At 45.2% G+C, this 23,519-nt stretch overlaps 1 protein-coding gene across 1 annotated transcript in view; it reads right to left on the reverse strand.

The window, feature by feature from the left end:
* Nucleotides 1-23,519, reverse strand: part of ASTN1 (astrotactin 1) — a 303,213-nt gene that overhangs the window by 49,273 nt on the left and 230,421 nt on the right. The window contains 4 exon segments of the mRNA XM_030302950.1: nucleotides 18,582-18,662; nucleotides 18,665-18,769; nucleotides 21,008-21,035; nucleotides 21,037-21,113. Coding sequence (XP_030158810.1) covers nucleotides 18,582-18,662; nucleotides 18,665-18,769; nucleotides 21,008-21,035; nucleotides 21,037-21,113 — 291 coding nt within the window.

A 23,519-nucleotide genomic window follows, 5' to 3' on the forward strand; every position in this document is an offset into this window, starting at 1 on the left:
CTGGCCTTCTCATAAATAAAGGGGACAACCATGACTCTTATCACAGTCTCACAGGGAAGCGTAGTTCTTTGTGGTAAGCCATTTTCCAGAACACAAATGACTGGATTTCTTACCGTCCAGGCCAGATTCAACACTGTCAGTTCTTCATACGGACTGTAGTGATTGATGCTGAAACTGTCCCTACCTTCTGGATGACAGGACTGAGCAACAGAGAGGTAAGTCACTTTACTCAAGGTCACAGAGGTCTAAAAATGGAAGGGCAACGTGCACCTGGGCCTGATCCTAGGGTGCACAATCAATCCCGCATAGTATGGTTAAGATTGTCAGCGTTACTGGAGTCTGGAGGGACAGAGAAGTCTCAGAAGGCTTCCTGGAAGGCCACATTCTAAGAATGGGCAGGGGCTGATGAGGTTGTCAGGCACAATGTGGATGATCAGGCCAAAAAACAGAGGCGAAGGTGGCCAAGGAGGTCTTTAAAGAGTGTTAAGTCTATGCCACAGACGTTTTACATAGATAAGGTGACACAAGATGGGGTAGGGCCGCACTGAATGGGCCCCTGAAAAACCACACTGGGACTTTTAGGCTTGGGGCAACAGCTAGGGACAAGCCTCTGCCAGAGCTTGATGGTAAGTGGCATGGGGCACAGAAGTGGGTGAGGAAGATGGAGTGGGTAGTGAAACGTAGACCGACTTTGAATGACTGAATGTTTGAACAAATAGGAGACTGGAAGCCAAAGCGATCAGCCACGAGGCTGTAGTAACAAGGCGGGCCTGTCAGTCTGCGGTCAGACTGGGGCGACTCTCACGTGTAAGAACAAGGTGCAAACCGAGGTGGGGGGGAACTACAGAAGAAATACGAGGATTTGGCGCCCTAATCTGGATAGAGGAGGTTAAAGCTTTCACCTTATCAGAAGGTCTGTAACAAAAGCTTTTTTTCTAAGTAGACTTCATAGAACTTTTGTTTTTCAGATCTGCTAATAACATTATTACAAGTAACAAATAGAGCGACAAGTAAAAAGATGTTCAAGCTTTAATGTGAACGAACAACCGAAGTGAAAGTTAAGCAGGGTTTTGGGCTTTTCTTATATCTTCAGAAAGCCTTTAGAATCTTAATACGTTTACAATCTCCAAAAAAGAAATACCGCATCCATCGTTGTTAGAAAATAATGCGAACGTGGAATTCATTTCTTGCAGAATCTCTTGTTGGACGGGTGGGCTACTGGAAAACAGCTTAACGGTGAACATTCTTGAGGACCTACTATGGGCTAGATGCTCTAACAGCCTCAAGACTCTTAGTCCTCACAATGTTCTGCCATATTCTCCTTATCCCATTTGGCAGATGAGGACACCGAGGCTCAGAGGCTGTGAGTCACCTGTTCTAAAACTGCTCAGCCAAATCCTTTTCCTCTCCACTCTGCACCATGTTTCCTTCCACATCATAGATACACGAGATCTTCGAAGTCAGACTTCCTGGCTTTCCTCCAGAACACCCCCAATGACTGCATTTTGCCGGGTGGTGGTTGTCAACGACTTCTGAAGGCCTTTCCTGGGATGCAGGATTTCCCACATCATGGGCCTGCGGATATCACCTTCCGATCTATTGGCATTCACCTGCCGTTACGCAGGGCTTCTGGCGGTATCATTCCGATTTTAGATGACTCTTCTTTTGTTCCCCCCAACCTGACATCTATAACCGTGACAACACGGGCAGGAAAGGGCACGATGAGCAATCTGCAGCTCCTTCGTGCAGGCTGGTGTGACGTGGGGAGGAGAGGGAGGGCACAGATAAGGCCTGACGTATCACATGTCCTTGGAATTAACATGCACCACACCAGTGCTCACAGCCGCTACCATCACAAACTGTTTAGTGTTAAATTTAGAATAAAAACCAATTAAAAGATAACAAGGAGACATATGCTCAGAATGGCAAGAATCAGAGTATTTACAGAAATATGACCTCTAGCTACTGCAGGGAGGCAGCAGTAGGTTTCACGAGCCTGAATCTCCCCGCCTTGCCCTGCCCGTTCTCTGTCTTCACCAACACTGAGGTTCATCTCCACCCAGATTGCTTTCGCAGGAAAAACTACGGTCATGTTTAATACGGTGGATGGACTCGCTTGTATCTGAACACCTGAGACCACACACATCGCCGCTGACCTCGTTCCCCCTGCACTAGGCCAGACGACTGATCTGGGTTCAAGGTGCCTCTCCTTGGCATCCTGCCATAGCACAGGCTGCTTGTGAGATAAGAATACAGGTGAAAATTCAGGTTCCCCATTCCTCCCGTATATCTCCATAAGGTGTGACTGCAGTTCAGGAGCCCCCCACAAGTGAGATCTTGCTAGGATGAACATTCCAGAAGGTGATTTTGCGCTCTCTGGATCCCCAGCCTTGTCAGCATCGAGAAGCAAACTGTACTATCACAAAAAGCAAAATTCTGCTACTCAAAAATCCGTATCAGCCTGGTATAATGTCTGAGCTGAAGAGCTTTATTTATTTATTATTTTTTTAGTTTAATTTTTTAAGTTTATTTATTTTGAGAGACAGAGAGTGAGCAGGGCAGGGGCAGAGAAAGAGGGAGTGGGAGAGAACTGCCAAGCAGGCTCTGCACTGTCAGTGTGCAGCCTGAGGTGGGGCTTGAACCCACAAACTGTGAGATTGTGACCTGAACTGAAACCAAGAGTCGAACGCTTAACTGACTGAGCCACCCAGGCGCCCTGAGCCAAAGAGCTTTAAATTCTTGCTGTTGCACAATGAGGGAAATCACTGCAGGGCCCCAGGGCTTTCTACTTCCATCCACTTACCCCCTCCTTACCCTCCTCATCCCTAGAGTCACTTCTGGGGGACATCTCCCAAATTACTGTCACATCCACCGTATGCTTGTTCTTCCCCTTAGTCCAGACCCTCCACACTTCCCACTGGTCTATTCCAAAATTTTCCTGATGGCCATCCTGTCTATAGGCTTTACATCTCTCACTTATCCTCCAAGATGTTAATGGGTGTGTGCTTCTAAAGCATCCTGGGAACATACCTTTTCTCTGCTGAAATCCTTCAATAACTCTCAAATGGCTTTAAGGTAAAACTAAGGGAACTGGGATGGCCAGCAGGCCCTTTACACCGGTCCCTTGGCCTCTCTCTAGCCTCATTTCCCCTGAATCCCCCCCCCCCCCCCCCGCCACCGGCCCCGGGTCTCCTGTGCCTTGCTTGTTCCTACTGAGAATGTCCTTGACCCAGAGCCTGCCTGCTAACATCCACTCACCCTCAGTTCTCCATCCAGGCAACATTTCCTTCAGCAGGGTTTTCTCAGTCCTGCCCCAGTCTGGAGCGGGAGGCCCTCTTCGGTGCCTTCTGTTCTCAGGTCTCTTACAGCTCTTATCACAGTATTACAACTTCAGGTTTGCTGGACACCTTCCCACATATTTTATGAATGACTTGAGGGCAGCGCCTGGCTCTTATTCACCAGCATACTTTCAACCCTTGGCGTAGGGCCTGGCACTCAGTACACTTTTAGCAGCAGGTGCTGAGTGTTTGCTAACTTGTAGACTGGAACCCTCTCTCCAGGGGTGGGACGGCCAGCTAAGAGCTGGGCTGAGCAAGGATTTTATCTTGTTTGCTAGTATGCGAATAACGCCCAGCCATAAGGAAACTGTTAGGAGTAGATCATGTCATGGTAGATCTGGCATCCTTACGGAATGGGGCGCTCATCTTGGGTCAGCATTATGGCGGATCGAAAATTCAAAGAGAAACACCGGGACAGTGGAACCGGCGTCCAGAGCCCTCCTGGGCTTCAGCACATGGAGAAGCAGATGCCATAGCTCTGTTGAGACTGGGACAATGAGTGACCCAGCCTGGGTTCTGCCACTCTCTGTGTGACCACAGCCTAGTGTCTTTCACATCATGGGCCTCAGGTCCTCCCCTCTGGAATTAGGGGTGCTAGACGGCCAGTGGGGGGCGGCAGAGTCCTACTGCAAGGGTACATGTCAGCAGGCAGTGTCCCTGGGGGAGGAATGCTTCCAGGGTTCAGCACCCGGGGCGGGGCGATCTGGGACAACACATCCACCTTGCAGATAGCCCAAGGGACGCAACTCTGGTCTGCAAGGGACCTTTCGTGGTTTCACAATTCAGAGGGACTGAGAACAACTCACAAGAGACCCTTCACCAAAAAGGGTCATAATATATAACCTACCCCTTCCCTTCATAAAGCGATGAGAAATATGGTATATGTGAAGTACTAACAATTATAAGTTACCATTATAATGATTTCTCAGGGCCTTGGTGGTTTAATATTTTACGATTTTCTAGATGAACCAGGCAATGTTCCCCAGGGAGACACAGAATCTGAAGCGGACTCCAGGCTCTGAGTGTCAGCACAGAGCCCGATGCGGGGCTTGAACCCATGAACCGCGAGATCATGGTCTGAGCTGAAGTTGGATGCTCCAACGACTGAGCCATCCAGGCACCCCCCCCCCCCCAATTTGTTTTTATCTCTAGATTATTAATGCCCTTTGCCTGCCTGAAGAATGCAGGATACGTGATGTACCCAGCTTCCCAACATATTAATGACCCTCGACGAGAGAGACTGTGCAAAGTTTGAAGGGATAAACATCTCTTCTTTATATTCAGCCCTGTAAAAGAAGGCAGGGACCGGTAAAGCTTGGAGGCTGGCATCTCCGGATATCCTCGTCCACATTACTGTGATCAATACTGAAGATGAACCCACTGTGAGCAGAAGCTAAGGCAACATCTACGGGGAGTCGCAAAGAAGTGGGCCGAGTCCCTGCTCTCTAAGGGAGGAGTCAAAGCAGACCAAATAAAAATGCATAAAGCCATAAATGCCCCTAACGCATCAATATATATAGAACCAATGACCACAGTAATTGACTGGCTTTGTAACAAATTGACGGGAGGGGCCCTGGCAGTCAGCACGGGCAGCCGGAGCACGCACAAAGAGAGACTTTATAAGCTGCCCCTGTGGAATCAACCTGACTAAAGAAAAACCCCAAGGAAACAGAAAAGTGTCAAGGGAGTCCAGGCTGTTGGTTTACCCGATTAGGTTGTTTTTCCCTGTCACGGGCACTCACATTTCACCCTCAAAGCACGTATTTTACCTGGCAGATTTACTAAGAAACTGAGCGAAAGAAATGCTTCTTTTTACTTGCCTTTTTCTTTCTTACTTTGTTACCATTTTTTTTTTAATCATCAAAACCAAAAATGTTTTTTGAACCTGCTTGGTTTTTCAATTGCCTTAAACTGAGGGCTCTTTGCTGGCATCACGTTCCAACTAAGCGGACTGGCCACTGTCCCTTGCCGGACGTCATCAAGTCGATGGGCCTCGTGTGGTTATGATTTAGCCGCGCCGTCTAATTACACTGGTTTTTAGGGGAAGACCGGCGTGACGCAGGCACGAACCCTGTGAAGGCAGGCGCCACCCCTTCTCCGCCTCAGCGAACAGACAGCCTTCCCAAAGCTGCAAGGTCTGGGCACCCCACGTGTCCCAGGCACAGCCCAGTCCAGCCCAGCAGCATCTCTCCCCAGAAACGCTTGATGTTGTGAAGGGTCTTGCACGTAAAGCTCTGCACACGGGTCCCTTGCTTCCCTCCTTCCGCGTGTCCCAGATTCCTCCTGTGGGCAGCCACCATGAGCCCAGGCTCTTTGGAAGTTGACAGAATGTGCATAAGCCTGCCCCCGAGAAACCTTCCAAGGAACAGGATAAACTCCCAAGGTGGAAAGTGTGTTTTGGACCTTGCGATGGCTTCCTTTGCCTCGTCTGTGGGTCCCCCTGAGGGCTCAACCATGCTGTCACACAGATACTGACTAGCCAGTTGCAGGGAGAGAAAGAGGTAAGGTAAGGCTGGCAGAGAAAATAGGCCTTCCTTCAGCATCTAGAATTCCACAGTGGGTCAGGAGCCCTCTCTTATTAACCACTGATGCCTACCACTGTGCCTGATCTACAGTAAACACTCAATGCACATTTCTGCATGAATGCGTAAACATCCTTACCTTGCAAAGAACTCAGCCTTCCCTCAACGTGCTGCTAACCGGGGTCTACATGTCACGGACTCTGCTGACGGCAACATATCGGCAAGAAAGTCAAAGTGCATGTGGGAATTTTTAAAAGAGGGACGTTGATCTGATCAGAGAACTATCTTCCTCTCATCAGTAATGGAGATAGAGATGATATATTCTGGAGCCTTTGACTGATGCAGCATTAATCATCTAGGTTTTGTAGTGTAGCTAGCTGGCAGCCGGGGCCAGGTTTCAACGTGATGTCGACTACTCCCACTTTTTTTGCAATTACTTTCTACCTGATCCATTTCTTGATGATTTCTTTGACATCAGTTTTTCTTATGTACTTTTTAATTTTCTCTTTAATTTATATCTTCTACTAATTGACCCAACTTCCCAAGAGTTCCGTGAGATTCAGAAAGAATCCTCTAACAACAGAGGAATGGAGATTAGGAACGAACCAGAAATGGCTAGTGGCCACACAGAGAAGCTCCGAGGGACACGGCTTGTTGTTTAGGCTGTTGGTTTAGGTCGAGATGGTTTTACGTCTTGTGTTTCATTTTAAATACAAGCTGTGTGCTGCACCTAATACCTATCCCGCCCTCCCCAAGAAAACTTTCCTACCTGCTTTATAAAAGAAAAGTAACGTCAGGAAAAGTGGTAAAAGAAAGGCTGCTATTGGCTCCTAGAACATTAACTGGTAGACAGAAATTGGGGATAATAAATCACAAATTGAAGGTCCAAACACGGATTGACTCCTCTTTCTAGTATTTAATCCTGTCCTACCTTGTGCTGATCACTTGATTTTAATGTCCGGCCTATTCTTCTAATGCCAAACCCCAGGACCATGACATTATCCCACCCCCACCCCACACTCAAACAATCAAACCTGGAGATAGGGGGAAGGGACAATGAAAGGGTGGACTAGTGCCGGGGGCTTCGGGGCAAGGTGTTCAAGGAGATGTTATCTTAGCCATTCTGCTGTCATTTCCCTTGGAAAGGGAAGAGGAAGAGAAAAAGTATGGCATTCACGCCTATATTCATTCCACCAATACTGACCGACTGGATGCCAGGTGCTGTGCGTGGCGTTACACATTGACGGAGATGGGGTAGGCATGCGGGGTGAACCCAGAGACCCGTAGATGTTCCTCTAAAGCATCCGTTAATGGAAACCAGGCCAAGATAGGGGTCTAACAAAACACCGAACTGCTAACGAGTTCTCTCTCGGCCCCAACATCACTTACGTTGGAACTCGGGCTGTAAATAGGGCCAGGGACCCATCTCTGGGGCACGAGAGGAATCAGTGTCTGCATCTGTATGCAGGCAGTGGAACTAGACGGCAGAGGCTTTGAATCACAGGTAAAAGGAAAGGCTGGTACAGCCGGACACATTCAGGAATTTTTCTCCCTTTGTGAATGCCCTGGCAGCTCCTTTGCACTTAAAAGGCAGAAACACCCAGGCTGCTTATCAAAAAGGCCTCCCCAGGGATCCTTTTCCACAGAGAGCACATTCTCACAGCCCCCACCCCTTGCTCCCACCAAAAAAAGAGTTGTGCTTATTTCCCGATCTTTTCCCAGCAGGGGGGTGCTACAACTGGAACTGAAAATAGTTGCCAAAGGATGTGATGCTGATCCTGATGTTTGGAAGGAAGGTTTGGGCCCCCTGTTCCACTAGCCTGATGAGGAGGTGACTTGTAAAATATACATCAGCGTTTCTGTGAAGCACGAATTTACCCAGGGCAAGTTTTACTGATATCCCTTTGAAATTCTTATCAGTTACTATTTTGTTCAAAAAAAAAAAAAAAAAAAGCTGAGCTGCAAATTTATGAAAATAATTCTAATAATAGTAATAATAAAAAGACTTACACTGAATTGAACACTTACAGAATACTAGACATTGTGCTGCATATATAATTATTATGTTCAATCTTTACACAATCCTCACGTGTAACGTAAGTATTAATAGCCCTATTTTATAGACATGGAAACTGAGGCTCACAGCCATTAAGGAAACTTCTCAAGAGTCACAGCTAATAAAAATTAAAAAAAAATTTTTTTTAATGTTTATTCATTTTTGAGAGAGAGAGAGCAAGAGAGCCAGGGGAGGGGCAGACAGAGAGGGAGACACAGAATGTAAAGCAGGCTCCATTCTCCAGGCCCTGAACTGTCAGCACAGAGCCCGACACAGGGCTCGAATCCATGAGCTGTGAGACCATGACCTGAGCCAAAGTCAGATGCTTACCCGACTGAGCCACCCATGCGCCCCAGCTAATAAAAATTTTGATTGAAATCTGTCTGACTTTAGAACTTACTACAAAAGCAACTACACTAAAACTCCTTTTAATGTAACAGCAGTTGCATTAACCTATTTAGCCATGAGCCAGGCATTATTAAATGTTCCATTCTGTTATCAGAAGTAGAAAACACTGGCTGAGTATACAGAGTCACAGAAGTAGGAGAAATTCTAAGTACCTGATTCAAGGTAGTTATTATACAGGTGAGAAGATTATTTGAGGAGGGTTAAGTAATTTACCCAAGGCCAGCTGGCTGGCTAATGGCTCAGCTGAGACCAAGAATGTAGGTCTTCACTCCCTACCCAGTGCTTTTCCCTCAACACGCTGCCTTAGAGTCGGATGGGCGATAGAGACCTATTACTACGTAAGAAACAGGCACTCATCCCCAAAGACATGAAAACCCCAAGTGATGTCAAGCGTAGATCTTCACACTTGATGTGGAATATTCCTTTGCCTCATCATCTATCTTGTACATTTATTTCCGACATTTTTTTCAGAGATTAAACTATTAGTTGTGGAATGGAGCGCATAACTTAAGATCGAAATCAAAATACTGGAGATATAGTATTGTGCCTTATGCTATTTCCCTTGGTCTATACTACCACAGCCAGCCCACATGAGCGCTGATCTACATGCTGGATAACACGGGATGGGTTAATATAACACTGTATGTTAACTATACTGGAATTAAAATTTCAAAATAAGGAAGATGGGCCTAAACATACCGGTCCTATCTCAGCTTGCTGAATCTAGGAAACAGAACAAGTGTGGCTGGAAGCGGAGCTTCTTCTCTTCATATTCCATCAGAGAATCCAGGCTCCTCTGTTTTCCACAGTCATATTGATCATCAGTCTGATATTACCAAGTAACTTCATATGCCCTCCTAGAAGCATTATGCTAGAAGCTATGAGAATTTAAAAACAAATTATGAAGCCTTTGCATTCGCTATTTCCTCTGCCTGGATGGTTCTGTCCCCAGGTCTTTGCATGGCCAGCTCCTTCTTGTCTTTTCCAGGTCTCAGCTCAACTTCACGCCCTTATCATCATCACTGAGGCCTTTCTGTGGCCGCCATCTTCATGAGCCCCCAGTCCTCCAGCCAATCTCTATCACATCACCTGGTTTCAGTTTCTTTGTAATCTCTCTCTCTCACTGTCTAGAATTATTGCTGTCATTTATTTGTCACCTGCCACTCTCTGTCTCTCTTCAGTAGGATATAAGCTCCACAAAAGCAGGAAAGTTTTCTGTGTCATTCATCATTACATGCCCAGTGCCTAGACCAATGTTTAGATAAATCAGGTGTTGACTAAGTGAATGAATAGCCCTCTTCCAAGAAGCAATCAATCAAGTTGTGAGGGCAAAGCTTACATGCTTGAGTAGAAAATAATCCAGAATACTATATAATTAACTACTAATTGTAGGTATGCACATATGTCACTATTGCAGGCCATAATTATATGAAAGGAATTTGATATCACTACCAGAATTGTCCCATTAACGAAAATGTTAAATGTTAAACTATGTTAACTATGAAATGTTAAACTATGAAATTCTATAACCATTTATGGATTCTAGAAGAAAAAAAACCGGGGCCTCATAATACTAAATTTAAAAATACCTAGAAAACGCCTGAGATATTAAGATGAGAACAGTGTTGCCCTATAGTACAAAGTTTAGAAAAATCAGCTTATCACCTTTAGTCCTGATTACTGGCATGTTTCCAATTCCTTTTAGCACCTAGGGCTTAGGACTGTTCAATTCTGCACACAAGCCTATCGATCAATGGCTTAATCAGAGAAAAGCCTGGACCAAAAGTGAAAACCATTCAGTCGGTCCTCTTATCTGTGACACTCCTCTGTGGGGATGACACCAGGATAGGCCCCTGGAGGCCACCGTGCCATGGCTCCATCATTAAAGCCCTTGCACCGGACAGGACGAACAAGGACGGTGGGGGGAGCCCATTCCCTGTTGGGTCTTTGAGACAAGTCTATCACCTTGCTCTTCAAAACGGGTCCTTGGACAGGCAGCATTGGCATCAAGTGAGAGTTGTCAGGACATGCAGAATGTCAGGCCCCACCCCGACCTAGCGATCAGAATTCCCATGTTAACAAGATCCCAGGTGATACATATTGCGCATAAATTTTGAGAAACACCGCCATATAGGAAAACAAAAAACTGCTGCGGCCACTGTGCCACTGCTCAGGGCCCCCCCGAACCCACAACAATCAAAACTCCAGAAAACTCAAGTGAAAGGCAGCGGATCCACTACGCAGTCTAACGAGGGTTGACATCTGGCCTTGTCGCACTCACCTTAGACCAGTGACCTGGCTTCAATGACGTCCTGGCCCCACCTCCATCTTGTCCACTAAACTTCCCACCTTAATCTCTTCTTGTACCATTGGCAGGCAACATGGCATTGCAGCTGCCCCAGTCTGTGTCAGGAGGTGAAGGTGTCCTGACTCTGCCACTTACTAGCTATGTGACTGCATGCAAGTTATTTATTTAAGCTTTCGGAGACTTGTTTCCTTATCTATAAATGGGGAGGGTAAGACCTAGGGAGTAATGAGAAAAGTTATATAACATGCTATTTGGTAATATTATTCACAGTGGTGTCTTTCTGCAGCCTAAAGATCCAGTTTACTCTGGACTCTGCATCAGAGCCTAGGGGACTTGAAGATTCAAATTAAACCTCACCCATATGTTTAGGAAAGCTTAGCTCCTTTTCAAAGCCTCTGTTTATGACACCACCAGGCTCAGCTTCAGCAGCACCTTCACCAGAGCCGCCTTGCCTTGGGAAAGCCATAGAACAGCTGTCTCCTCTAAACCTAAATCCCCTCTCTGCTCTACAGGGCTTTGCGTGGAGCAGGCCCTCAGCAAATGTTTGAGGAACGAATTAATTATCATTAAGAGAAAATAGCTATATGCCATAATTGCCTTGCCACTTGAGCGCTAACTTCATCGTTGTAAACGTGCAGAAAAAGAGCCTTTGGAACTGGCTTGCAACCTAGGGTTGTAAAGCATAAAGCGTTATAGAAACGTCTTTTATTGCTCTTTGTTGGATTTCTATGTCGCGTCCTGACTAATCAGGTTTTCATGCCATTTACCACGATTATGTACGTTAGCCTGCAAAGTGCACCAGCGTCACGTGTCCCACCCTGGGTCTCTGCTGACCAGCACTCACAGACCAGGATCAGAAGGCTGGCGGCCGATCCAGCTATTGTTTCTGCTTCAGCCATGGCAGACATCTGTTCTTATTCTGGGGAAAGGACCAGCTGAGTCTGTCTCGGGCTCTATCCACCCAAAAACAAAATCGACGGAAAGTGGAAAACATGGCATCCTGTGTGGTAAAAACACAATGCCATGTAGGTGGTTTACTTTTCTTCCTTTGACTCTCATCTGACTTCAGACTTGAGCTAGAGAGTCACCTTACTCTCCACCCCACCCCCACCCCCAATACAACCCTCAGCTCCGTATCATGGAAGAAGAAGAAGCTGTTCTTCTTAGCTTTCTCCCACGGAGAGGAGGCAACTGGCTAGAAACAAATAACAACAAAAAATTCAGTGGATTATGGACTAGAAAGTGCAGCAGACAGGAAGACTTTCCTAACTCCCACCTGTCAACCCAGATAACCCCACTGATGTGCATGCACCAAAGGCAATGGCAAGAAAAGCTAATGACAAAGGTCAGATCTTAAGTGACAATGGAAGTGGTATTGGAAAAGGAAAGGAAGAAGCCCTGAGGAAATCCGCTCCTGAATGGAGTATTAAAAAGAAAAAAAAGAAAAGAGAAAGAAAGAAAGAAAGAAAGAAAGAAAGAAAGAAAGAAAGAAAGAAAATGTACTGGGTGTGTCAGGTGGAGGATGAAATTAAGCTCTTGGAAGTTCTTATTTGAAGAAGATTCGATGTTTTCTTTTCTTCTCTTTTCTTTCTTTCCTTTTGTCATTTCTCCAGAATCTACAGATCTGTAACTCTTTACTGGTTTCTTTTGAAGTATGAACAAAATAAAGGATTCATTCCCTCAAAAACAGTGGATGCTAATTATATGGCCAGGCACTGCGTCAGGGATGCAGAGTCAAATACCATAGGAAATGATGACATTGTTTCGCAGCTCCTCCCAGATTTCTATCCAAGTTCAGCTCTCTGTAGATACAACTGTACTTTTTGTTTTGTTTCGTTTTTTAAGTTACCTTTGTAAGTCTCCGCTCCACGGTAACACAAACTTTTCAGAATGTATTTTTTTCCATGTTTAAAAGAGTTTTAATTGTAAAGTGGCACATGCTTGTGGCACTGGGTGGGCTCAGTCAGTTAAGCGTCTGACTTTCGGCTCATGGGTTCAAGCCCTGTATCGAGCTCTGTGCTGACAGCTCAGAGCCTGGAGCCTGCTCCGGATTCTGGGTCTCCTCTCTCTCTCTGCCCCTTCCTGTTCATGCTCTGTCTCTCTCAAAAATAAATAACATTAAAAAGTGGCACGTGCTTATTGTGGGAAAAAGCAATACAGAATTTTTTAGTACAAAAAATAAAAGTCTCTACCCCATAGCCCTAAATCTTGGAGCAAACAGATATGTGTATACACACACACACACACACCCACACACACACACACACACAAAGCTATTTGAGATTATATACATAGGTTTCTCTCTCTATAGGTATATATATAATACATAGACATACTGTATACCATATACATATTTAGTGACAGATTAGAAGATTATACATATATATTTATATAGTGTGTATTGGCATATATTTATATGTATAATTTTTAAAATGGATGAGACCCTATATATCTACTCTTCTGCGATTTGCTTTGTTCACTTGCAAATGGCTACGGATGGAAACCTCTCTGGATGGATAGACAGTAAACTAGCAACAGTTGCCTGGCTGCCTCTGGGGTGTGGAACTGGAACACTGGGAACTAAGAGTGGGAGGAAGATTTATTTTTCACTTTATTCTGTTTTATTAACGTTTTGGATTTTTTAAATAAATAATCTTTTTAAACCAAAAAGAGAGAGAGAGAGAAACAGGGTAAGTGCTGTGCCATCCATTATCGCGAGGGAGACAGTCCTACAGGGAAATGGCACACAGAGAAATGCGAAGAGTGCTGCCGGGGGATAGGATAGGATACAAGGGGCTTTAAGAGGCAGCAAGAACTCCACCCAGAGTATCTGGGAAGGGGTGGTGGGAGGGGTGGCACGTGAGCTTCCGTCAGCTGTGGAGAGCAGGAAGGAGGGGACGGTGGAATGGAGGTGGAACAGAGGACAAGGTGAGACAGGCAGCACATGCCCACAGGCTCAGAAGCGTGGAAAAGGCTCCAAGCCCTCTTCCAAACCCTGACCCTGGACCCAGAGTTGGGGCCTGAGCCTGGGACTGGGTATCACTTAATTGCAAATGGCAATTTATAGAGCTGGAGAGGGCAATTAAAAAACAAAAGCAAGAAACAGAATTCAGAGCCGGAAAGACTCATTTGCTGATCCTAAGGGGCTAAGGAGAGAGGGAGATCCTTCCAGAAATTAGACAACTGAACGGACACCTGGGAAAGGAGAAAAACAGAGAGCCCCAAGAGGAGACAAGACAGGGACCCAAGAGAAAATTTCTGAGTGAGACAGAAACTTATCTAGGGCCTTGGACTGGGGCAGGGAGGGAGCCTCTAAAGCCTTTCACTGTCTGGAAGCAAATGCAAGGGTTTGGGATTGAGAGCGAGCAGCCTTGTTATCATCAGAGTGGAGGATACTTGGGGCATGGAATGGTCAGTGATGCAGCAGCTGCAGAGGGCAGAGATGTAGCAGGCTGGAAAGGGCTCCCAAAGAAGCCTAGGGCCTGATCCCCGGAACTTGTGACTGTCACCTGTGAATGGCAAGAAGGACTTTGCTGATATGCTTAAATTAAGACTCTTGAGATAGGGAGATTATCCTGGATTATCTGCATGGGCCCAATGTAATCCAAAGGGTCCTTACAAGAAAGAAGAAGCAGGGGGCGCCTGGGTGGCTCAGTCGGTTGAGCGCCAATGATCTCACGGTTTGTGGGTTCGAGCCCCGCATCGGGCTCTGGGCTGACAGCTCAGAGCCTGGAGCCTACTTCATATTCTATGTCTCCCTCTCTCTCTGCCCCTCTCCTGCTTGTGCTCTGTCTCTCTCTTTCTCAAAAATAAAAAATAAACATAAAAAAATTAAAAAAAAAAGAAGTAGGGGCGCCTGGGTGGCGCAGTCGGTTAAGCGTCCGACTTCAACCGGGTCACGATCTCGTCGTCCGTGAGTTCGAGCCCCGCATCAGGCATCTGGGCTGATGGCTCAGAGCCTGGAGCCTGTTTCCGATTCTGTGTCTCCCTCTCTCTCTGCCCCTCCCTCGTTCATGCTCTGTCTCTCTCTGTCCCAAAAATAAATAAACGTTTTTGAAAAAAAAATTAAAAAAAAAAAAAAAAAAAAAGAAGTAGCAGGTAGGAGTCCTGGCAGACAGCCAGGTGACTCAGAGATTGGAGTGACACATCTTAAAGATGGAGACGGCCAGAAACCAGGGAATACAGTGGTCTTGAGAAGCTGGAAGGGGCAAGGAAGGAATTCTCCCCTGGAGCCTCTGGAAGGAGCCAACCTTATTGATACCTTTAGTTTGGCCTATTGACACTGTGGTTTGAACCTCTGGCCCCCAGAATAGTCAGGGAATAAATTTATGTTGTTTAAGGCACTTAGTTTGTGATTTTATCGCAGCCCAAGGGAACTAATACCAGGAGTGAGGTCATGCTCACGTTGAGAAGGCAGCCAGGGGTGAGTGAACAGCTTCAAGCTGAAGAGTCTCATGATTAAGTGGCATTTTAAGAAGATAACAGTATGATGTTGAGTGGACTAGAGTGGAAGGAAACTGAAGAAAGGAGACACGTGAGGACGCAATTTCAGTTTTTCTTATGAGAGCTGATACCATAAGCTCATACGGCTTCGAGACATGGACAGGAGAACCTACACCTGTTGAAGAAGTATTTGGGTGGTAAGAAGAACAGAACTTTGTAAATGAGTGAGTGTGGAGGACGGAGGAGAGCATCTAGACGTACTCCCCACTTTGCATTTTGACCCATCATTGCAGTGCACAAATCTACTAGTGGGTACAGAGAAAAGAGATGGTGACTGCTGAGGTCCCTAGAGCATATCCAGGTAGAAATGCTCAACACTCAAGGGCAAGGTTTCAAAATCTCAGAGATGTAGGCTAAGGTAGACACAGAAGAGAATCACCCAGCAACGGGGAAGAAGAGATGAACATTAAAGATGAAATTCTGGAAAACAAGCAAGATGTAAATAATTTCTTCAGAGGAGGAAGGGGAGAAAGGCTGAGAAACAAAGGCCAAAGATTTATGAAGAGAATCTAGAGGGAACAGAATCAGGGACTTGAACGGAAGAGAGAATTTTCAAGATGACAGACCTGGTCAAGAGGGACAAATTCTTCAGTTGACATAGATAAAACGGTCACCGAATGGAAAAGTAAACCTCTGACTGAGAAGCCCTTGATTTCCTTCTCCACTATTTCTGTAGGGTGACAGGGATTGAAAGCAAATAATAATAATCTGAAGAGTCAAAAAAGAAGCTGAGGAAGAAGAGAAAGGGATATATAAACTACTCACTCAACATCTGGTAGTCCTTATTGCTCTGTAAAAAAAAAAAAATTAGGATACGCTAATCCTGAACAATAAGTGGGAGTTTATTTTTCACAGGTTTCAGTCAGACTTATTGAAAGACAGATACTCCTCAATATTGGTGTGGCCACACCATGTAGCGGTAGTGTGACAAATAGGTGCGTGATGAATGAAAGGCTGGCTTCTGAGGATCTGGCCAAAAATATCCATCTGTGAGTTTCCGTCAGCCAGGCAGAACTAGAGCACTTTGCATGTCTATAATAAAACCACTTGGAAAGCTGCCGCGTAGAAGGGCTTTTCCTACCATTCCCACAGCCGCAGCCACCCGCCATCACCACCCGCTGTCACCATAACTTGCCTCCATCACCACTAACAACAACCACAGTAAACAACTGTTGGAGACTTACCATGTGCCCGGCTCTGTGTCAGACCCTGAGGATTTAAAGTTGAATAAGGCATGACACCTACCTTTGAGAAACTGTGCAGTGATTTGTACAGAGAAGAGGGCAGTCTTTATTCTAATGTCTGACCTGAGAAAGCTGTTCACATAAAGAGGGACGTGTAAGGATCCATACACTCTCGGAGCTGGGAGGAACCACAGAGGGCATTACAGGGGAGGTCCGGGCCGTTAACTGACGAAGCAAGAGTCACCTGACGAATTTTAGAGACCCAACCCTTAAGTCCTATGCATTTTCCATTTCGTTTCACTCCTAATAAATCTCCTTTCTTATTCAATCTGTGAGTAATTTTAGGCATTTGATCACAGGCGCAAAAGTGAGCAATAGAGAATCCCTTTCCACTAGAAGGTTTTGAAAGTTAGAGTGGACAAGAACATATAATCAAGGGACTCGAGTCCAAGAAGATGGCACTTTTATGTCATGGTAGGTCCAGGCCTCTCAGAACACTCGTCACCCCTAGCGTATAAATCCCATCCTGGAGCAACCCTCTCAGAGTGCAGAAAAGTGGAAGAAAATCTTCCTTCGTTTTACGTATTTATAAGTCTTCATCAGGAGCATCCTTCTTTTGGAAGAAAAGGAAATTAGTCCCTACGGAGGAGAAAAATATTTAAGAGTAGTAAGCAGACCAAACAATAAAAGAGATAAACTCTATGACGCAGAGGTAAGACTTGGGAGGGGGGTGGTACCCATGGATAACTGAGAGATATCAAAGTAGACATACAAAAATGTTTGAATATCTTCTAGATCAATAACAGGCAAGGTATTGTATACATATACTTGTGAGAACTAGAGTTACCAGTTGGACTGTGACAAATGAACTTGAGAATGGCTTGAGATCAAGATGGGAAGGCGTAGTGCCAAGGTCATGGATACACCTCCCTCCTGGGCTCAGGGTTTAACTTCAAGGACATTGCAGTGCTCGGGATAGAAGCAAAGAACAGAACCAGGAATACAGGGGGGAAGGTCAGGCTCATTCCCTGTAGTCACAGAACCTGGCCATCCCTGAACCACTGGCAAACAGAAGCAGGGGAGGAATTAGCCTTTTGGTTCATCATTAGCTCTGGCATAGAAATGTTAAGAAAGCTTGCCAGCTGGAACTGGTCTTATCTACATTTGCTTACATGACACTCCTTTCTGGGCAATTGGAACAGAACAGTATTAGGAGACTGAAGTTTGAAAGGATACTAGAAGCCTGTGATTATGTCCTTGGGTTTAGAGGAATCAGGGCTTGGAGGGAAATGCCTGCAACAACTGGGAGCCCAGACACAAGCCTCTTACTGCTTCTGGAAGAAAAGGATGAGCCAGAAGGGAGGCCCTCATGCTTCTGCTACCCATCAAGTGAGACAAAACAGAAATTTCTATGGAGCTCAGAGAGTGAAGAGCATCTCAGCCATGGGGGCACATTTTCCCAGTCCAGCACTGCTGACACAGGGGTCCCCTCATTTCAGAGGGACTCTTGATCATTAAATCTTAGGACTACTTACTTCTTGAGTTTCCAATTGCACTAATTTCATGGCTTGCCCTTAGCAACTCGCACATCTATAACTCGGCCTCATCAGAATGCCATGAGGCTAAGCTCGGAAGAACTTCCACGAGTGCGATTCTACATCAGTCTTGGTTGATCCGAAGACATTATTTGCCAGCCAGTACTCCTCCCATACCAGAAGGTGAATTCAAAAGGTTTGAATAACTCCAATTTCTTATACTTACTTGGACAGATACTAACCGGCTATCCAAGAGTAGACAAGGATTTATCTGTACGGCTGTTGTTCAGAGCTTTATAAACACTTGAGCCATGGAGATTCCTCTTAGCACAAATCAGTGGGGAAAAAATGGGCCTACAGATAGGGCAGGATGGGGTGAGAAGCAGAAAGTGGTGGAGACTGCGACACTCTCTTGCTCCTCCCACATTTCATGAGAACAGTCGAATACTTTGTTTGCCCTTGCCATGAATGCACAGGGACTGGTAAACACCCTTAGTGGACTCTTTTCATGGTAACTCACAAAGTGACCATACAGTTTTGACCCCATCCTGTATCTAAAGTTTCCCCAAACATCCCAACCCTGGCAATTTTAAGGATGGGCGCAGAGCATCAAGACAGTATCTGAATTAGTCCTCTGCCAACAGACTCCTTATTTTGGTCCCATGATTTGCACCTAGACAGCCGTACCTGCAAGGGTGTAGAAGATGCTGGTGAGCACATCACTCACCTTTGCTGATGTCTTCATATTCCAGCCAGAGTCGCCGCTGCACCTGCTTGTTTGGGTACCAGATGGAACAGGACTCCTCAAGCCGTAGATAGCTTCCTGGATGTAGTGGTTGCCAAACTGGTCCAAAAGGGCCACAAAATCCCCACGAGACGTAGCTCCATCCAGGGAGTGGAGCGCATTGCTGAGGGCTACAGAGAAACATCACCCAAAAGTAAGAGTGAGGTCTCACAGGGTGGGGAGCATCTGGATTCCCAGGCCACTCAGCCTCAAAAGCGGAAGTACCTCTGTGGCCCAAAGTGATGCTGGAGAGCTGGCTGAGGTATCAGGTGAACTTCTCCAGTTAGCTACGTCAGACACTTTAGTCCCTAAATGAGTATCTTTTCAAGGCAGTTGGTTTATGCTGTTAGCTTCATGCAGGCATTACATTGCCAATCTAACGCCCTGCTTCAGTCAATCTTGGGTTTTCTTTTTCAAATCACAAGTCATGACATCAAATTAATTTAGTGAGCTCAAATAATAGCATTAAAAAAAAAAAAGAATAGCATAGTCCTAAAATAGAAAACACAAATACCAGCGAAGAACATTTCACATCGTAAGATGATGTACTGTTTCATGAAACTTCTTTTGTGCGTATGTGGGGGTGTGCATATGCACAAGGTCGCAGTGTAAAAAATGTCTTCTAACTGTGGGTAATGACCAAAAGAGTTTTTGGAGACAGAATATTGCCTTCAGACACAGACATTGGTAACGGGAAGATAATGGAAGAAGAGGAGTAAGGAAAGTCCCTAATACACTATTCATATTTATTTCAGAAAATCAAAGTGTACAACAGGGAAATAGCAAATGGAGGAAAGGATCTGTTCCCCCCCGCCCACCCTCCTCCCCCAGCCACATCTCCACAGATTCGTTTCCCTGTTTAGGAGAATTACACCTGTCAGAAAGAGAGCCCACAACAAATTTTCCAAACCCAATGCCTTCTGAACCTGGCCAGCTTTAGTCTGACTTCCTCTGTACACACCTGTGTCCTAACAGGACAAGCCGAGCCCGGCCCAGGCTCAAGACCCTAGTGCAGAAGTTCCCATCACCTGTGCTGCCACCTGTGCTTTGAAAGGCATGTGGCAAGAGAGATGTCCCCCTGTTAACCCTTGATGTGCACAGCACCTGTGCTGGGTGCAAAGTCAGCACGTGAACAGGCCAAATTCTCTACTGCTACATTTCCCAAGAAGGAAGAGCAGCTTAGTTCTTTCAAGGATTTTCTGTACCAGCAGAGTTTACTTCAGGAAGATTTCCCATCCCAATCCTTCCTGCCAAGAACTCTTTCACGTTAAAATAAACAAAGTTCTGGGCCCCCTTGTGTCCTATGGACATGTTCTACATCCTTAATGCAGTTTCTTTCCCTAGACGTAAAGCTTTACTTCCGTGAGGATATGGCTCATTTCCTCTTTATGCTTCTCTAACCTGTCCCCTACCTTTTACGTCTCTCCTGTTGGCGCTAAGACTCTGCCTTTCTGTTATTGACCCAAAGGTCTCTCCTTGTCTTGTCCTCCTGTGCCAACAATGTCATCTGGCTCAGTTACCTTTCCACCCAACACAGAGAAACAAGACCCTATGGCATAAACTTCACATCTGGCATGTTCTTTAGGTAGCTTCGGAGAAAGAATGCGAGTACGTTCTCCTGGTCCCAGGGGATGACGTGGAATGGAGGTGCGCACCTGTATTAAGGCCTTGTCTGTAGCAGTTTTCCCCATCTGCAAATCAACACATTCAAATAGCTTAAGTGCTAGGAAAAACTTGATTCAAGGCATTTGACCGCTAAAGTGTCAAGAAACTTGTACGAGCACCTCACTGTGTGGTTTTGGCTCAATTTGTCCTGAGTTTTGGAATTCACTACTCCTTAACTATTAGATAGCTCTCTCTGTTATCTATCATCTGTCTATCTTTTGCTCACCTGCTAGTATTTCGTGACCATAAAAGCTGTTTTCTATCCCCTCTCCCACATCTCCTCTTTCTTGCTCTTTTGCCCTTATTTCTTCATTGTCTGAAAACTCTAAGTCATGCTCTTTGCATGTGGGACGGTTTTATTCTGTCAATTTCTACAAAGTCTGCTTTTGAACATCCTCTCTCTACACTGTGTGACCCCAGGAAGATGATAAAGTAGGTGTTTATCTTCAGCGGTTCCTGCCTTGCCCTTCCCATCTCTTCTTCGGTCCATGATAAAATGTGCAATAATTTAATCTATACTTAGACAAGGATCTGATTCCAGGGGCTTGTCCTTAAGGGTGAATCTGAGTGAATAGGTTATGTATCTCGCTGAAGTGGCTACATTTTAGACTGCTTCTTCAACAATGGGATAAAAGGCTTGTGCCCTTGGAAAGAATTCTAAGCCCCGGGAGCCAGTGGGACGGACGGCTTGCTGCGGTGCTCACCCTGAGAGACGGCCACTTGGTTGAGTTTTGATGTGGTACATCACAGACCGGACCTTCCAGTGCTGCAGCACAGGGTATCCAGACACCTCACTGAAGTTCACCATCCCTAGGGGTAGAGGAGACGCGGGCTCAGTGTGTGCAATTGATTCACAGGTCCCAAGTCTACTAGGTTAGCAGGTGTCATTGTGAGAGAATGAGAAAGCATTCTTTGATGGAGAGAATTTCTGGAATCACAGTGACAACAGCTATCATTTTCTGAACCCTTACTCTGTGGCAGACATTTTGCTAAGCACTCTGCATGTATAAAGTCACTTGACTGTCACCAGACAGGTGTTAGTATCTGCGTTTTATAAATGCAGAAACTGAAGCTCAGAGAGGGTGTCTGCATAAGGGCCCTAGGCCACCAGCTAGAGCCAGGGGGCAGATCCAGATGTCTCTGAGGCAGGGTGGTGCTCTTAACCGTTCTTTTTTTTTTTTTAATGTTATTTTTGAGAGAGAATGAGAAACGCAGAGTATGAGTGGAGGAGGGTCACAGAGAGAAGGGGAGACACAGGATCCAGAAGCAGGCTCCAGGCTCTAAGCTGTCAGCACAGAGCCCGACGCGGGCTCGAACTCATGAACTGTGAGATCATGACCTGAGGCCGACGTCGGATGCCCAACCGACTGAGCCACCCAGGTGCTCCTGTTCTTAACCGTTCTACTACAATATCCCTGAGTAAATTTATATGAAACGCTAGGCTTACTGTAACACACCAGATTTTCACTCTCTTTAATAGCTGCAGTAATTGACTCAGCTCACGTACCTGATAACATTGATTTTTCTGTCCCATTTAACTGATTTGTGTTCAGTATTTAAGTTTTAATTACTCTGAAGCTGATAATGCTTATTTCTTCTTCACCAGGAGGGACAGGGTCAGCGTGACTAAGTCATTAAGGGCAGGGTGGCCCTGTATTGAGTGCCATCTATGTGCCAGACAGTATGACAGACACTTATTTGTGGTCTCCCTTTTTACCAATGGGAGAACTGAGGCTCTGAGAAGCCAAGGCACTTGTCCAAAGTCATTCTCAATAAGCACATCCTTGTAGGTGCTTAGAGAAGATAAAACAGGCTATTCTTGCTTGAGCACCTTGGAGAAGGAGGGGCACCCTATTTGAATTCCAGTCATTATGATACATATAAAACTCTACAGAAACAAAATAATTATGCTGTAAGAAATTTAAAAAAAAACACCATGCTAAGTTTAGAAAACCAATTTTAGCTTCATTTCTATGCCTAATATTTGCTGTGTGTGTAAGTTATAGGAATAAATATATATGTATATGCGTATGTGATATGTGCATATACATATATGTACATAATGTACATATACATTTATGTACATATATGTATATGCGTACCACATATGCATATACATATACGTACATAAATATAATGGCAATATGTATAGAAAATTTAGATAGATAGTGTGTTTAATATAATGTGTATAAATGTAATGGCGATAACACATACGCAGTGAGTTACCCTACCATTTTGACCCTGCTTCCGTGAGGCGAAATCAACTAATTTAATACATAAACTGGATGAAGAGGGGGTGGGATTAATTAGCTGCTTGTCAACTCTGGTCAAATTAGCTGAGTGACTACCAAATTTCCATTTCTGTGTGAATCATACAAGAATAATTATTGGTGAGACAAAAAGAAAAAAAGGTCAAGAAGGGGCACTTAATGAATCAATTGCTTAAATTTCATGTCAGAGGCCATCAAAGATAAGTTACTTGAAGCTAAAAGAAGGTTTTCTGTACTTTTTTTCTTTCAAATGGTCTTCTTTCAGGGCATTAAGCTTGGTGACAACAGTCATACTTTGGCTTTTAACCTTTTGTTAATTTTATTTTTAGTTTTAGTTTTTAAAGTTATTTATTTATTTTGATAGAGTTAGAGACAGCATGACAGGGGAGGGGCAGAACGAGGGAGAGAGAGAATCTCAAGCAGGCTCCATTGCTGTCAGCAGGGGCTCGAACCCACGAGGCCGTGAGATCATGACCTGAACTGAACCAAGAGCTGGACGCTTAACCGACAGAGTCACTCGAGCACCACCCCCTATGTTAATTTTAAAGGCATATAAATGAAATTCTAGACTTTACAGGATTTAACATCCCAGTCACATACCTCAAAGGCACATTTCGGTAGAGCACAAAACGTGCACATCTTTGTAGAACTATTGTACATAACGTGCGTTCTCTAGTTACGTCAGCTCACTAGCTTGCGGTTATTTCAAAAAAGACTATTAATAAAAAGTGAGCAGTCCAATCAATGAAGCCTTTTCAGTATATTGGAAAACATTCCCTTTAATGGAGCTGCTTCCTGATGGGAAAAGGACAGGCAGGACATGCAGCTCTAACACTGGCCATGTTGCTAGAGGGGCCCCTGGCTGAGTTCCTCTCTGGCGACCTAGCTGGGGGATCTTTGGTTGCTGGAGGTTTCATCTGTAAAGGCAGAGGCTTAGCAGAGGCGA

This window comes from Lynx canadensis, chromosome F1 (genome assembly GCF_007474595.2).
Source record: "Lynx canadensis isolate LIC74 chromosome F1, mLynCan4.pri.v2, whole genome shotgun sequence".
NCBI classification, from domain to species: Eukaryota; Metazoa; Chordata; class Mammalia; order Carnivora; family Felidae; genus Lynx; species Lynx canadensis.